The sequence below is a fragment of the Diadema antillarum genome, unplaced genomic scaffold (genome assembly GCF_040938485.1).
Source record: "Diadema antillarum isolate AM-2024a unplaced genomic scaffold, OU_Dant_1.0 scf00000031, whole genome shotgun sequence".
In the NCBI taxonomy this organism is placed as follows: domain Eukaryota; kingdom Metazoa; phylum Echinodermata; class Echinoidea; order Diadematoida; family Diadematidae; genus Diadema; species Diadema antillarum.
The window spans coordinates 663,637-680,000 of NW_027270920.1; the positions used below are offsets into that span (position 1 = coordinate 663,637).

General features: G+C 36.8%; 1 protein-coding gene across 1 annotated transcript; it reads right to left on the reverse strand.

Annotated features, from left to right (window-relative positions):
- Window positions 1-4,483: 4,483 nt before the first annotated feature.
- Window positions 4,484-16,009, reverse strand: LOC139741614 (uncharacterized). The gene is made up of 4 exons (XM_071652195.1): window positions 15,811-16,009; window positions 8,305-8,408; window positions 5,762-6,130; window positions 4,484-4,802 (listed from the first exon to the last, which is right to left on the reverse strand). Exons 1-4 carry the CDS (start codon window positions 15,838-15,840, stop codon window positions 4,484-4,486), a joined length of 822 nt encoding a protein of 273 aa, XP_071508296.1. The 5' UTR covers window positions 15,841-16,009.
- Between the last annotated feature and the right edge of the window lie 355 nt (window positions 16,010-16,364).

Here is a 16,364-nt window from a genome sequence, read left to right on the forward strand (position 1 = left end):
CCCAATAGGTCTTTAGTACGTCTTGACACTATTGAGATGACAGTTTCACTTCATTGGCAAAAAAATAAAAATAAAAAAATGAATAACTAAATGAATGAAATGGCATGTTCGTCACAATTGTGTCGAGTGTAACTTTCCTTGAACTAGATTTCATTTGAACAGATGGCTCTGTACATTGTTAAGAGAGTAGGTATTTGGGGATTTGAGCATTTTCACTTGACCTTTGACTTTAACCTTGACCCCAAAGGACCAAAATTTCTCAAGAAAATATTTATCTAGTAATACATGTTTACATCCAGTTTTAAGGAAATCAGACATAACATGGATATTGGGGAAATTCTGAGCATTTGACTTTGATCTTTGATGTAGAAGTTCAACTCCACATGACCCAAAAGGTCCCAAGAAAATCACTGACAAGCAGTACATGCATTCTAGCTAAGTTTCACAAAGATTCCTTATGAACTACAGTATTTCCAATACATGGAGGGAAAAAAAGTTTAGCAAAAAATTTTAGCACTTTCACCCAACCTTGGACCCCATGGCCCCAAATTTTCTCTACAGAATCTACATTGTATATTGGGTAATACTGTACATGTAGGCCTATACACTGACTTCAAATACCTTTAGGCACTGCTGAGGTATGGAAGAAAATAGTGAAATTTTGAGAATTTGACCATTGCCTTTGACCTTTGACCTTGACCACATGCATCAAAAAGCTGACAGGGACAACTTTGTCCACTCATACATATTCCAAATTTCACAAGGATACCTCAAACAGTTTTTAAGTTACACTGTCCACAAAATTTATTATGGACAGAAGGACGGACAGACAACTCGAAAACATTATGCCTCCAGCAACACTTTGTGGCGGAGGCATAAAAAATGATGAAGTAAACTCAATTCACAATATTTGGTTATGCTTTTTATTACCAAATGCTGTTACCATGGCAATGCATTTTTGCCAACATTGTGGCTGACAAAAGGTATGTATGTGTTTTGCATATATCAGAAATTCATATTGGTCACATGCAATTAATCTCAAGTCAAATGCTCAAAAAACTAATGGAGTTGGCTAAATCTCTTGGTTAGTTATATGATTTTCATTTTAAAGGACAAGTTCACCTTCATTAACATAAGGATTGAGAGAATGTAGCAATATTGGTAGAACACATCATTGAAAGTTTGACGAAAATCGGACAATCCGTTCAAAAGTTATGAATTTTTGAAGTTTTTGTGCAGTAACCGCTGAATGAGAAGACTACTGCAGTGTGTGAATAACTTAGATGTCACATGCGTACAACAATGTAAGGAAAATATAAAGAGAATTTCACAAAATTTCATCTTTTGAAAAAAGTACACATTCCCCCGACTCGTTACCGACAAATGTTATGGGTAATATTATTCCCCCCTGCCTTCAGAAAGAGGCAAGTCAAGTGCTCTTTTATTATGCGAAAAAAAGTGAAAATATGTTGAATTTTCTTTACATTTTATTTATACTGTTGTACGCATATGACTCACAAGCTGTAGTAGTCTCCTCATCCAGCGGTTCCAACACAAAAATTTTAAAAATTCATAACTTTTGCATCGATTGTCCAATTTTCCTCAAACTTTCACTGATGTGTTCTACTAATATTGCTGCATTCTCTCAGTCCTTATGTTTATGAAGGTGAACTTGTCCTTCAAAGCAAGTGTTTCAGTGGCAACAGATATACACATCTACATAACACAGTGGTCACATACTATGCCAAATTTCAAGACAGATGCTCAAAAGCTGAGGGAGTTAACTCAAAATGTGGTTGCCATGGCAACATATATATCAACACTCTTGCACAATAATGCTATAGCAATCATCTGTTCCAAATTCTAACTCAAAGCTGAAAAACTGAGAAGCTCAATGCAAAACACTGGATGATTTTCACAAAAAAATTGCCATTACTGTGGCAACACATTTACATTGACAAAAACCTTGACAGGAAACTTTTGAAAATTCATAACTTTAGAACAGAGTGACTGATATTGATGATCATAATATTTCTCACTATACAGATAATTAATAACACATTCTCTCTTCTTTTATATATATATATATTAAGCTGAGGAGCCCCATTGTCATAAGGAAACATGTTACGAACGTCTCATAAAGTTTGGTTTTGTTACAATTTATTCCTTAAACCCAACTCACAATGTTTTTGTAAGATTTAATAAAACACTGCTATTATCATGGCAACATATTGTTCAACATTTGACAAAAGATGAAGTTTGTCCATGAACCTACTTACAGCAGTTACATGTTCCAAATTTCAACAGACATACTCGTAAAACCGAGGGGGTTATATCTCAAACCACAATATTATTGTATGCTCTTTATTGAAAAAGTATTGTTACATAGTTTACAACACTGACAAGAGAGATGTTTTGCAGATCTAAATTTTACATTGGGTACATGTGCCAAATTTCAAGACAAATGCTCCAAAACCGAGATAGTTAGATAAATCCTATGGTAAATTTCATTAAAAAATGTTGTTACCATGGCAACAAATTGTTTCATAAAATTTTGTCAAAAAATGAAATTCGCAAATGTGCAAAATTTCAAGTCAATAATTCTCAAAAACTGAGGGAGTTAGTTCAATCCACATATCTACGGATAACTTGTATAAAAAATGTTGACGCCATGGGAACAGATATACATATAGGCCTACTAACATTCACAAAAGAAGATGACATATCATGGCCATCATATCTCCAAAGTTCCAACTCAAATGTTGAAAAACTTTGAGAGCGGCACAATCAGTACAATTCTATATAATTTGTTGAAGACTGTTGTTGCCATGGTAACACATTTCTGAACACTTGCAAAAAGGGTCTTGCACAAATACCTCCACATTGTTCACATATTATGCCAAATTTCAGTCAAATTGTTAAAACTGAGAGTAACTTGATCCACAACATTTGTATGATTTTTTTTTTTCAATTTGATATAACAAGGTAACTATACACGGAAATCCATATTGACGTAAAAGGTGTATTGCCCATCTACTGTATCTGTGATAATGGTGAAACGAGCCAAATTTTAGGTCATTTACTCAAAAATTGAAAGAGTAGTTCAAGCCACAAAATTTCGCAAACACACTAACCGAATTATCAACTGTCCACCCAACCTCAGAGTGATTCCTACAATATCCTCATACACACTACATGTGTGTTGGGGGGGGGGGGGTATAAACAACAGCATTGGTTAAATATAATAAAACAGCCAAATCCTTTATTCAAATTCAACCAAGAAACTTGGGGGTCTCGCTCTCACCCGAGTATAACAAGTTAGCCTTCCATGCATCCTTGCAGACTCATACCTGAGAAAATTGGAAACTTGGGCGTGGGGTGGCTTCGACGTACAGCTGGGGACATGGTGTCCATTTACATATTCCATCACATTTGTAAAAATAACTGCAAAATCAGTGCAAAGTACAACTGTACTTCTCAAGTTGGACTATGCGATTTGAAAATAGAAATGAATAAAAACAAAAACAAAACTCAAAGCTACATCACATCTGACTCTAGAGAATGCAATTAAATACCAGTATTCCCTAATCTTATAGGAGGTTTGGGCCCCCGAGATCTCCAAGGAGAGCATGCCGGCACCCATTTAATCGCATTGAGATCCTATCCCCCCAGGAATGCTGCTTGCCAAGTTCAGAGAAAATCCGTTACGTTGTTTTCAATAAGATGAATTTGTACAATAGTTTTGTAAATGTTCTTCAATTTGGGGCAGGGGGGGGGGGGGGAGCAAGGGGCACCCAAGGAGAGCATGGTGCCCAGCTAAACGAACTAAGATCCTAACCCCCACTAGCCCAGGCATGCTACCTGCCAAGTTTGCTAAAAAAAGCATCAAGGAGTTTTCATGAAAAATATGAGAACCATCAACCCCAACCCCCCCCCCCCCCCCCGATCCCAAGGGGGGCACCCCTGATTCCACCAAGAAGAAACTTGAAACTGTAGTCATCAATGTACAAACCCATAATACTGACTTATCGCTTTCACTTTTGGTTTCAAAGAAGATTGTTTTAGATTCCTTAATTTTGGGGGGACGTTGGGGCCCCCTGGAGCTCCCCAGGTGGGGCATGGTGCCCATTTGAACTAATTGGGATCCTATCCCCCTAGGGATGCCTACTACCAATTTTGGTGAAAATTGGTCTTGGGGTTTTCAAGTAGAAGATGTGTAAAAAGTTTAAGCATGACCCACTACAGACATTGGATGCCGGATGAAAAGTGATCGCAATAGCTCATATGAGCCTTCGCCTCACATGAGCTTAATATCACAGCAGGTGCAAAAGTGGATATTTTCGCAAGACTAATTTTTACGCACTCAGCCGAGTAAGAAGAGTTTCACACGTTTTTGATTCCACGGAATGAAGTCATCATACAACTACTGAAATATATGGCAAGCAAAAATATTTGCAAACCTCATGCGCAGAAATTTCTGCATTTACAGTAGTTTAATTTTCCTCTTGAAAAGTGACAATAGATAATTAGTTGTTTGCATTTGCTGCTCAATTTTTTGGTTTTGCAGCGTGAGCTGCTCCATGATCATCTTATGTTGCTGTTTCAACTGTTGCTGGAGTTCCTGGTGCAGTTGCAGAAACATTTCGAATTTCACATCTTGCTCGTGTTCCGCCGTACGCCGCCTGTCTTCATTCGCTCTTCGATATCTCAACTTCATTTCCAACTTCTGCTTTGAAAATTCCCCTGTGTCTGATGCCGTGCTTGGTCGAGACTTCTTCACTGAGGATTCTCCTTCCCTATATCTGAAGAGGAAAAGGAAAAAAAGGAAAACATGAACTCGTCAACAGATCTTTCCTGTTCTTCTTCGCCACATTTCGGCAACACAAACATAAAACAGAATAATCACCATCTAATACTGCTTTCAAATGCAAGGTAATATGTTGCTAACCACACAAAACTGGGAAATCCAAAACAAAGTGATACTAAAAATTGTCTTTATCTTGCAAAACATCATGTTCAAGTTAACATCACACTTACCATGTGACAAATCTTCTCTATAATAATTGTTAATTGCAAGTCTTTTTTCTTGATTCAAAGGCTGCAATGCACTTACTGATACTCCTTTTATAAGAGACCAGTGGGTCTCCCACTCACAAGAGTATCGCAAATTTACCTTTCATACATTCCTGCAGACTCTTACCTAACGGAACCATGGTGTCCAAATATTCTATAACGTCGGTAAAAATACCTGCAGACGAGTGCGCTACATTAGGACAATATGGCTATGCAGTTTCAACAAAAAAAAATTTAAAGTTGGTCCCAAATTTGGTCCTTGCCTAACCAATGGATACATTAAATCAAGTTACAGCCGCTAGCTCCATCTCTGAACGTTATGTTTCAAAGAAAATGGGCAGATGATATCTCATGTAATCATCTATATTTTGAATACAGTTACACATGACTTTACAAATGATTTAAGTATGGCAAGCCAATCAGGTTTCCTAATCATATATAATTTCAATAGCTGAGGTGGAACTTTGCAGATGATAATGGTTCAATTCTTACATCTTAACACACATTTTTAGTTGAAATGGTAATTTTGCCTCAATGTAGAAAAAATATTGACATACATGTATAGTCATACTTTGTTATTAAAACGTAAGAAAAAAAATGGGCACACATATTGTCCCTTCATATTCCAGTTGTTCATAAAGTCATGTGTAACTTCACTAACAGCTATATGAAACGGGTGCAGTAATACCTTTTTGTTTCTCGAAATGTATCGCTGGCTCTTTTGCGCATCTCCTTGCCGTACTCGATGAACTCTTCCTCTGCCATTAGCTCGTCCAGAATCTCCCGGTTCCTTTGTTCCTCCGGAGTCTCTTCCCCTACACTGCTTCCACCAGACGCAATTTTTCTCCTGTTATATTCCCTCTGCTTCTTCATCAGCAATCTCACACGATCCCTCACAGCCCTCCCATCTACCTTCATGTCGTGGCGATCTTGTAGATTTTCGGCCACACTGTCCCACACTTTGCCCCTCTCTCTTGTCCCAGAGCGATACTGGAATGGGCGGGCAAATACAACCTCCTCCAAAAGCGCTTCGTTCTTTTCGTCGTCCCATGTCATTCTGTTAAAAAAAAAAGAAGATGGAAGCTATCTTTATGTGATCTTAACAACCAGAATAATTCAGTACGGTAACACTCATGTACAAGTTACAAAATCACATATTTTTGAATAACAGCGAATTAGTGTCATTGAAAGAACTTCCACTTTCACTAATTCAGGCCAACATTACGTCCAAAAATAAGGTCAGCTAGATTAGTATAGGATTAAGAATTAAAAAGGGTAGAAAATTGATGGTTGAATCTTGAGGTGAAACTTTTGCCAGCTTTAGCTTTTGAAATCCAGTCTATTGGATGAAAAACGTTTTAGAATTAAGTTATGAAATTTTGAAGTTTTGCTAACTTCTGCAAGACAGTTTTTGTAGAGTAGATATTATGCAAATGAGTGAGCCGAGCATGTCATAACCTCACAATTTTCCATTGATTATGTACAAAAAGTGACAAAAATTCAATGTTTCTGACATTGAAGTCTTAAACATGATGTAATTCCTGGTTGAATAACTTCAGAATAGTGATCACTTAGGATTTGAGCCTCAGACATAATTGTGTTTGGATCGATGAAAGGCTAGAAATTTAACGTACAATGTACAAACTACACTAGTGAAAAAAAAGTTGTGAGTGGATGACATGGTCACTTTGCCATATATTGCATATTGACCGATCAAGAATTGTTTCCTCAAAAATTATCGAAACTTCAGCGTGTAATAACTTCCTTATTTTCACCCAATTTCGATCAAAATTTACCATTGAACTCATAATATTTTACTCTTTCTTATCAGATGAACTTAACAGTTCTGTATATTTGGACTGGATTTCCCTTATAAAACGGCCACAATAGCCTGTTTGCTACACCTTGTAATATGATATGATATAATGATATGATAAAATGATCAATATGATATATGATATAACAGAACAAGATATGATATATTATTATGATTAGGCTATGTGCTTGATGATATAATACGTACATTGTATACTGTAAAAGTGGATATTTTTGCGCTACTAATTTTTGCACTCTGCTGGGCAAGAAGAGTCTTGTTCTTGCATGTTTTTACATATAATTCTGCAGAATCAAGATATCAGCTATTACCCGGAACCACTGAAACATGCAGCAAGCAAAAATATTTGTGTGCTGTTATTTTGGGCTAGCTTTGAATTGCGCAAAATATGCGAAAACTTCAACACCGCCAAAAATTTCCACTTTCACAGTATGACATGCAATATGTAAATATGATACGACATGATATGAAGATGAAAAACAAAAGGGTTATTGGTTTCTATTGGACATGTAGCCAACAGGTTCTGTGATTTGTTTGACCTCAGCGTAAACACATTGTTCACTAGTTATAGGACATCTTATATCTGCCTCCATATACAATGTAAAGGACTTGACCATAAAAAAGGAAAAGTTCACTTTCAGATGTACTTATAACATGTGGATTGAGTGAAGGCAACAATGTTAGTAGAGCACATCAGTGAAAGTTTTGGGAAAATCCGACAATCCGTTCAAAAGTTATGAATTTTTAAAATATCTGTGCAATCACTGCTGGAGGAGAAGACTACTACAGTGTATGATGTCACATGCGTACAACGATATAAGGAAAATAAAAAGAGAATTTCACAAATCTTGACTTTTTTAATAAAGTGCACATTTCCTTGACTTGTTACTGATGTATGTTAGGGGTAAAATTATTCTCCCTGACTTCTGAAAGAGAGAAACTAGTTGAGTGTTCTTTTATTATGTGATAGAAAGTGTGTCAGCATACATAATGTACATAAGACAATTCTCTATTTCAACTTGGGAAATATGAAGGAACCACACAAACAAAGCTTGTAAATGCAGGTTCCAGGGAAAAAATACAAATAAATTTGCTACATGTATGCAGTCAATGGAAATAGGACACAAAGTAATAAACTGTGAAAGCTGAAATATGAAGGTACAAAGGGAAGAAGAAATAAAAAAAAAGAAAAGAAAAAGAAAAAGGAAAAACAAGAACTCAAAGAATAAGAACTGAGTGAAAAAATAGCATACAAAAGCATAAGAGCACATATGTAGAATCAAGCTCAAAACGAGGTTAAAATGTTTATACTGATGGAGTGATTATAAATATAATGGGAACATACACCAGAGGTAAATCGATCATACACTGCAGGTTGATTTACAGAATTTCCTTACCGAGTCAGCACCCTCTTCTTGGTTATTATAAAGCTACTGGTAGTACCTTCAGTCTCTGTCTCGACCTCTGTCTCACTTCTGGGACTGTTGCTCTTTTCTTCTACCTGATATAGACAAAGAAATAAGTAGAAAAGCACTCAAAGAGCACAGATTTCTGCAAAGCAGCTAATTTCCACTCATATACACATGATGACAATCATGCCTTTTGTGTTGGTCATCACCTTCCAGTTAATGTAAAACAAGGAATGTTCATGTGCATTTCCATTTCAACGAAATTCAATTTCAATTTCAATTGCACGCGAAAGTTCTTGCTTACACAATACGCATTGGACGCCAGTGGCAATAAACGGCGGGAGACAGATCATCGGCTCCAATTTGCAAAAATTTTCTTGCCGCCGATATATCGTCTTTTACAGTGATGGAGCACCTTGCCTGAGCAGAGAACAAGTGTCCAAATTAACTCTTTTCAGAATAGCATGTTTACGCTACAGCGCACAGTACCTCTATATCCAACACATTGCTATTTTTGCACGCATTTTGCCATTGACTTATCTGAGCAAGCAATAAATAACAAAATATATGGCTGATCAATGCTCATGATGACAGTTGAAATGTTCATAAATGTTCTACATTTCTAAAATTATAAAAAGAAAAAATGCAATAAAAACTGTTTCCAAATTTGACTCACGAAACCAAAAATTCCCCAGAATTTGCTACCCTTATAAACATTCATCACTCAGTGAGATACGCGTACTGTATCCCCTTAACCCTATAATCACATTGCGCTTGTTGGCCATATGCTAAAACCAGAGGGGGCCTTGGATTTCTTTTAATAATCAATTCCTTATCTTATTTAATCATGCAAATTGAGCCAAAGATTCTATTTAAAGGACAAGTTCACACTCACAGTCATGTGGGTTAAGTGAATGCAGCAATATAAGTAGTAGAACACATCAGTGAGAGTTTGAGGAAAATCAGACAATCCATTCGAAAGTTATGATTTTTTTAAAGTTTCTGCTCAGTCACGGCTGGATAAAAAAGACTATTAAATAGCTTGTGATGTCACATGTGTACAATGATATAAAGAAAGTATAAAAAAGACTAATAGCTTGTGATGTCACATGTGTACAATGATATAAAGAAAGTATAAAGAAAATTCAACATATTTTCACTTTTCTCACATAACAATTTAAGGTCACTGGACTTCTCTCTTTTAGAAGGTAGGGAGAATAATACCCAAGTTTCTTTACGTCAGTAACAGGTTGAAGAAATGTGTACTTTATTCAGAAGGAAAGTTTTGTGAAATTCTCTTTTTATTTTCCTTATATTGTATGCATCTGACATCATACCCTGTAGTAGTCTTCTCATCCAGCAGTGATTGTGCAGACACATAAAACTCTATAACTGCTGAACAGATTGTCGGATTTTCCACAAACCTTCATTGATGTGTTCTATTAATACTGGTGCAATCACCAAACCTACATGTTAATGAAGGTGAACTTATCCTTTAAGTCTGAGGGAAGAGCATTGAGAGTCTACTTTTTTAGTTTAATCTGCACTATTTTCAACAATTGTAGATTATCATCCATACTTCAAAAAGTCATTTCAATTCTTATACATATATGCATATATATGTATTGTTATCAGAATTTCTTATGTACAGTAGGCCTATTTCTTTCTCTTTTTTTTTTTTACTTTTGTTGTTTCTTTTTACAGAATTATAGCGTGAAAGTCCACCACCCCCCCCCCCACCCCCAGGTAGATATTTAAAGGGAATTCCACATCAATTCATTTTTCATGAAAATTACGCATTCCATCTACTAAGTGATACTGACATGTTAAAGGTAGCAATTATTCTGAAAGCGGTTAGTCAAGCGCTCAATCAAGATTTCATTATGCCAGAAAAGGGAATTTTGTGGATTTTTCTTTCTTATTTTCTGCATGTCTATGTTGTCCATCATACATCATAACCTCTAGTAGTCTCATTCTCCAGCAGTTCCAACACCAACTCATAACTTTTGCACCAATTGTCAGATTTTCCTCAAACTTTCACTGAGTTGTTGGACTTATTGCCGCTACTATCACTCAATCCACATTGCTCTTTGGGTTTGGGTTCCCTTTTACCATACATGTAGGCTTACATACAAATGTACAGGTGCACTGTGTACAAACTATGAAAAAAAAAATTGTATTACGTATAGGCCCTTTAGATGTATAAAAACATTATAAATACAGAAAAATGAAAAATTGATATTATGGATCTGATTTCTGACTTCCTTTTGACGCTTGACAGCAATTCACTCTCATTACATTGTGGACCAAAAAGTAAAAAAAAAAAAAAAAAAAAAAAAAAAAAAAAAAAAAAATCTCCACTATATTCTGCATTATTTGTGCAACAACAAAAAATAGAAACACAAGAATGATAAAGGGAGAGTATTACTGAATAGAAAATGGAAGTGTGAGAGGAGTGAAGGGCAGAGAGAATTAAGTGAGAAAGAACAGCAAAATATTATTGATGGATAATGGAGTGATGAATGAAAGCGCGAGAAGATATTAACTTGACACTGATTGGGCCTTTTCATCAATGAATGAAATGGCCCCTATTGCAAATCTAGGCATTGATCCTGTTAGCTGTGCAAAGGCTGCCGCAAATGTGGTATTTTTAGTGGTAGGTCGCCTGTCCCTTGAAGGGAAGACAAACCCAAAGAGTAATGTGGATTGAGTGAAAGCAGCAACATTAGTAGAACACATCAGTGAAAGTTTGAAGAAAATCGGACAATCAATGCAAAAGTTATGAATTTTTAAAGTTTTGGTGTTGGAAACGCCGGATGAGGAGACTGCTAGAGGTTATGACATATGAGTGGACAACAATATAAAGAAAATTCCACAAAAATTCATTTTTCATGAAAATCACAAATTCCATCAATTTGATACTGACATATGTTAAGAGTAGTAATTATTCCCCTTGCTTTCTGAAAGCGGTTAGTCAAGTGCTCTTTCATAATGATAGAAAAGTGAATATTTGTTGAATTTCCTTTATATTTTCTTTGTATTGTTGTCCACTCATACATCATAACCTCTAGTAGTCTCCTCATCCAGCGGTTCCAACACCAAAACTCTAAAAATTCATAACTTTTGCATCGATTGTCCGATTTTCCTCAAACTTTCACTGTGTTCTACTAATAATGCTGCTGCTTTCACTCAATCCAAATTGCTCTTTGGGTTTGCGTTCCCTTTAAAAGTTACAACTGCTTGAGTTTGGTTACGTAAAAGCTTTAAACAGTACATGCATATTAGATAACCTTTTAAGTTGTGATTATGCACAATCATGAAACAAACAACATGTTGTGTTGCCGAGAGAGGTCTACAAATGTAGGGTAGTATTCTGAAATCCTTCCTAACAGTTAGGAAGAAATTTCTTCCAAAGTCAGGATTTTTTCCTAAGTGCATGGTATTCTGAAAATCTTCCTAATAAGTTTCCCTAGACTTACAAAAATTGTAGAAGAACTTGGGAAGGGAGCGGGAGTACACAAATTTATGACTTAGGTAGACTAGGTATAGAATGCACGTACGAAAGAATTTTAGGAAGATATTTAGGAAAGCTCCACCCCTGTGCTAAGTACGTTGTTAAGAATAGCAAGCTGCAAACATCGTGATAGGTGCGCGAATGTCATTCGCATAGATGCCAAGTTCAAAAAAATTTTATGAGTGAGATTGTCATGACTCAGCATCTGGGCACGCACGCATGTGCATGAGCGAGGGAGCTAAGCGACTGAGGGAGGGGAGGGTGTGGGGGGGGGGGGGGTGTCCGCCCTCCCACGGTAGGGAGCTTTTTCAATTTTTAGCTCTTAATGGTGCAAGCTGGTGCATACTTGAACAGTGACATTTTTTTACTTATTTTGAAAGACAAAAGAGAAAAATGCCTTCAATTGCAACTCTCACTTTAATCCTTTAAGCTAAGCTCCCAATGCGTGAAAAAAATGGGTGTCACGCGTGAGATCGTGAGTGACACAGACTCTAAATGCTTGAGTCTCACTCACAATGCGTGAGACTTGGTAGCTCTGCATTCGATCACTGCGCACAACATGTATTAGTACTCTGATAAGCGATATGAGCGTGAGAAAAGGAACATAGATATGCCGTGCACACGTGTATTTGACCCTACGTCATATGTGATTGTCATTGGTTGGTTCCTTATGAATATGATACGGCATTTCGCATTGGCTAATAAGGACGTGGGCGGTCAAGGATGGCCAAAAAAAATTTCAGAATACCAATAGTATTGTGACGGAGAGGTCTTTTTCCCTATTTAAAGGACAAGTTCACCTTCATAAACATAAGGATTGAGAAAATGCAACAATATTAGTAGAACACATCAGTGAAAGTTTGAGGAAAATTGGACAATCGATGCAGAAGTTATGAATTTTTTAAATTTTTGTGTTGGAACCACTGGATGAGGAGACTACTACAGCTTGTGAGTCATATACGTACAACAGTATAAAGAAAATGTACAAGAAAATTCAACATATTTTCACTTTTTTCGCATAATAAAAGAGCACTTGACTTGCCTCTTTCTAAAGGCAGGGGGAATAATATTACCCATAACATTTGTCGGTAACAAGTCAGGGGAATGTGTACTTTTTTGAAAAGATGGAATTTTGTGAAATTCTCTTTATATTTTCCTTATATTGTTGTACGCATGTGACATCTAAGTTATTCATACACTGCAGTAGTCTTCTCATCCAGCGGGTAGTGCACAAAAACTTCAAAAATTTATAACTTTTGAACGGATTGTCTGATTTTCCTCAAACTTTCAATGATGTGTTCTACTAATATTGCTACATTCTCTCAATCCTTATGTTTATGAAGGTGAACTTGTCCTTTAATAAAGCCAGAGTAAGGCAGAGTCTGGAAAAGAAGACTATCATTTTACAGTATGTGATCACACACCGTGATTCACGGACTGGCGAGTACAGGCATATTCTTTGTGCTAATGAATATTCATAAGTACGTTGCACGATCTGCAGCTATCAGAGCGCCGTAGCTATGTGCATTTCCTATGCGTATACATAACAAACGCACTAGTTGACAGTTACCTTAGTTATGAATATTCATGAGATAGATAGTGCGCTTAGTCTGAATTCAGGGCGCCGTTTCTATGAGCATCCTGGCGTATCATAACAGGCGCAAATAAGACTATAAATAGAGGAGAAATTGAATGATAACTTAATTATCTGGGTGATCTGACTTGGAGCTCCTGTCAAGCTGTAAGCAGTCAACTATCTTTCATCTTTACTTCGTCCAAGTTTACACTCTCAAGGTATGTCTTACTTTTATTATCCCATTTCAATAGGACAATAGATTTTATAGAATATATGCTTGCATTGTTGACATTTATGTTTACTACTTGCCTTATCAGATAGTGAGTGTCTCAATTTCCTTGGAGACAGATCGTCTTATGGGACAAACCGTCCCAAGATATTGTTTCGTCAGATATTATACATGTATTAGGACAATATGTCCTGAGCTGCATTGATAGACAAATTCTTTTATGAACTGTCCCTCTTTTATCAGATACAAGTATTGAGTGTCCTGATTTCTGGATGAGACAGATTGTCTCATGGGACGAATTGTCTCGAGATATTGTCTTGTCAAAAGTTATACATATAGGGACAAAGTGTCCTAGTTGTGCTAAATTATTCTGGTTGCAGTATAATTTGAGACTTATTGTTTTATATTGTCTTTGTGTATATGAACTCTGTCATGATCTACTAGTATTTATTCTGATGTCCTGATATATATTTGTGGAACATTTTTTGGGACATAACTTTTTATCAGTCACGAGATTTGAGTCATATAATTTCAGACTTATACTCATGTCATAGTACTGTAAACAGAGTTTATTGAGACGAATTCTGATGCACATCTTTTCATATTTTATTATTGACAGTTTGCACAATGATAACATTGCGCGAGGCAGTGACTTAGTGTGGACACGTCACTGTACAGTACCTCGTAGTCGTAGTTTATTATTATATAAACTTCCATTTATCATAATAAGCTTGTATATTTGTAAATTATCTTAAGCTTGCACAGCAATGTAAATAGTAATGTAAGAGCATTGACTTTTGACCCATTTATAAATTTATGCATTGAGTAATTTTCAAAGTATTGAGAAAAAGTATGATTTCAGTATCAAATGGGAAAATAGCATTATCTAAACGTGGCCTTTGACCTTTGACCTCACAGTTCCAAAGCGAATCACTGTTAGGTTGAACATGCATAAATATGTAAGTTTCATGATGATACCTTGAGTTACTTTTGAGATATGGAGGAAAAGGTGCAATTCAGCACTTTCACTTGACCTTTTGACCTTTGACCTTTTGGCAAGAAACTTCCCATAGAATATAATTGGGTAATACATCAAGTTAAAAAAAAAAAAAAAAAAAAAAACCTTCAGGCATTGCATAAATATAAGGAAAGTAGTGATATTTTGAGGAGTTGACCTTGACCTTTGACCACCCTGACCTTTGAACCATGACCCCCAACTTTCCTAGATAATCACTGCCCATTGGAACAAGCATATAATTTATATACTAAGTTCCATGAAGATACTTTGAACCATGATTTGCGAGATATGGAGAAAAACATGAATTTTCAATTTTTTTTTCACAAAATAACCTGTGACCTTTGACCTTTGACCCCGTGACCCTAAAATCCAAACAAAGAATCATCCCCTCAGGATATACCCTCATACCAAGTTTGATGTAAAAACACCACACGGTTCTTGAGATATTGACAAAAACAAAAAGGGACGGACGGACGGACAACCGGAAAACATTATGCCTTCGGCCACTTCGTTGGCGCGGCATAAAAATAAATGAAAAGAGATTAAAAGCGTGAAAGGCCTACCGGTAACTACGTCCTGAGAATTACTTAGACCATCACTACATATATAATATCAAGACGTATGTGTGGCTTCCTTCCCCCTTTTCAGTCCCATAGTCCTTTGCGCGAACAGTGCCATCAATTGACAACTTAGTTATTTGTGACAGGTCAGAAGTGGAAAAAAAAGAAGAAGCGGCTGTTTTACAAACTATGGTAATCGATCATGATTTTATGAATATATCGCTATCGGTGCATTTGCATCGCGCGTCGCTACGCCCAACATACGTACGGTTATATCCGGTCTCGTACGTCGCGATGGCGCACTGGCGCTATGGAATCCACGCCAACACAGCCTCAGATCGGTGTACTATTAAGGCAGAATTATTTAATTCTCATTCGTAATTGGTTTCGGAATTCTACGAAATCATTAAATATACTTCATCCTTACATTACTGATTTATAGACAAATTACGGAAGAGAATTGTAGGATCGCGTGGACCATGGATGGTGTGCAATCTAAAACAGAATCTAACGTTAACGTTTTACACGATTACACTGTCGGACGATTTACACGGAAGGACGTTGGGCTCGCGCAACAACAATATTTTTTTGACTTACCAAGTGTGTGTTCGCGGATCCCTCCTCCATGTTGACAAGATATAAGATGTAACGTGTAAAGTATTGTACGCAATTAACCTAAACAAGATCCAAGGAAAGAGAGTTTATTCCGAGCTAAGCTAGCTCTGCGTCATGTTAATGAACGGACGCTAGACTGGCTAAAAACCGTCGACAAAACTCAGACGGCGTACGCATAAGCGAGCTTCGAAATACGAGATCACTGCAACGCAAACGCTGAGAGGATCCAAGAAGACGACGCTATTTAGGCTTAAAATGGTGTCCTGCACATGCGCGAGGCAGCTACATCACGCAGTTAGTGCGTGGTGTGCGTTTCCATTGTCCCCATACTTCCGTCGATCCGGGGCGTACGTGACAGTAAGAAGGCTATGCGTCGTCTAGTTTATATGAGGACGCGGACGTGATTTGAAAGTATGGTGTCGTGTGCAAAAAGACTGCTGAGAAACACGAGGTCTGCTCCATCGAAAGTTTTGAAAGTTTGAAAGCCTACTCAACTTCACATTCTGAGTATCGGAGTCAAATACACTGTATACATA

Excerpts from the sequence above, each read along its gene's own strand:
- LOC139741614 (XM_071652195.1), bottom strand. The coding sequence starts at position 15,840 with ATGGAGGAGGGATCCGCGAACACACACTTG. Across the intron at positions 6,131-8,304 it reads AAGAAGAGGGTGCTGACTCG|AATGACATGGGACGACGAAA; the intron begins GTAAGGAAATTC and ends TTTTTTTAACAG. Across the intron at positions 4,803-5,761 it reads ACATTTCGAGAAACAAAAAG|ATATAGGGAAGGAGAATCCT; the intron begins GTATTACTGCAC and ends TTTCCTCTTCAG.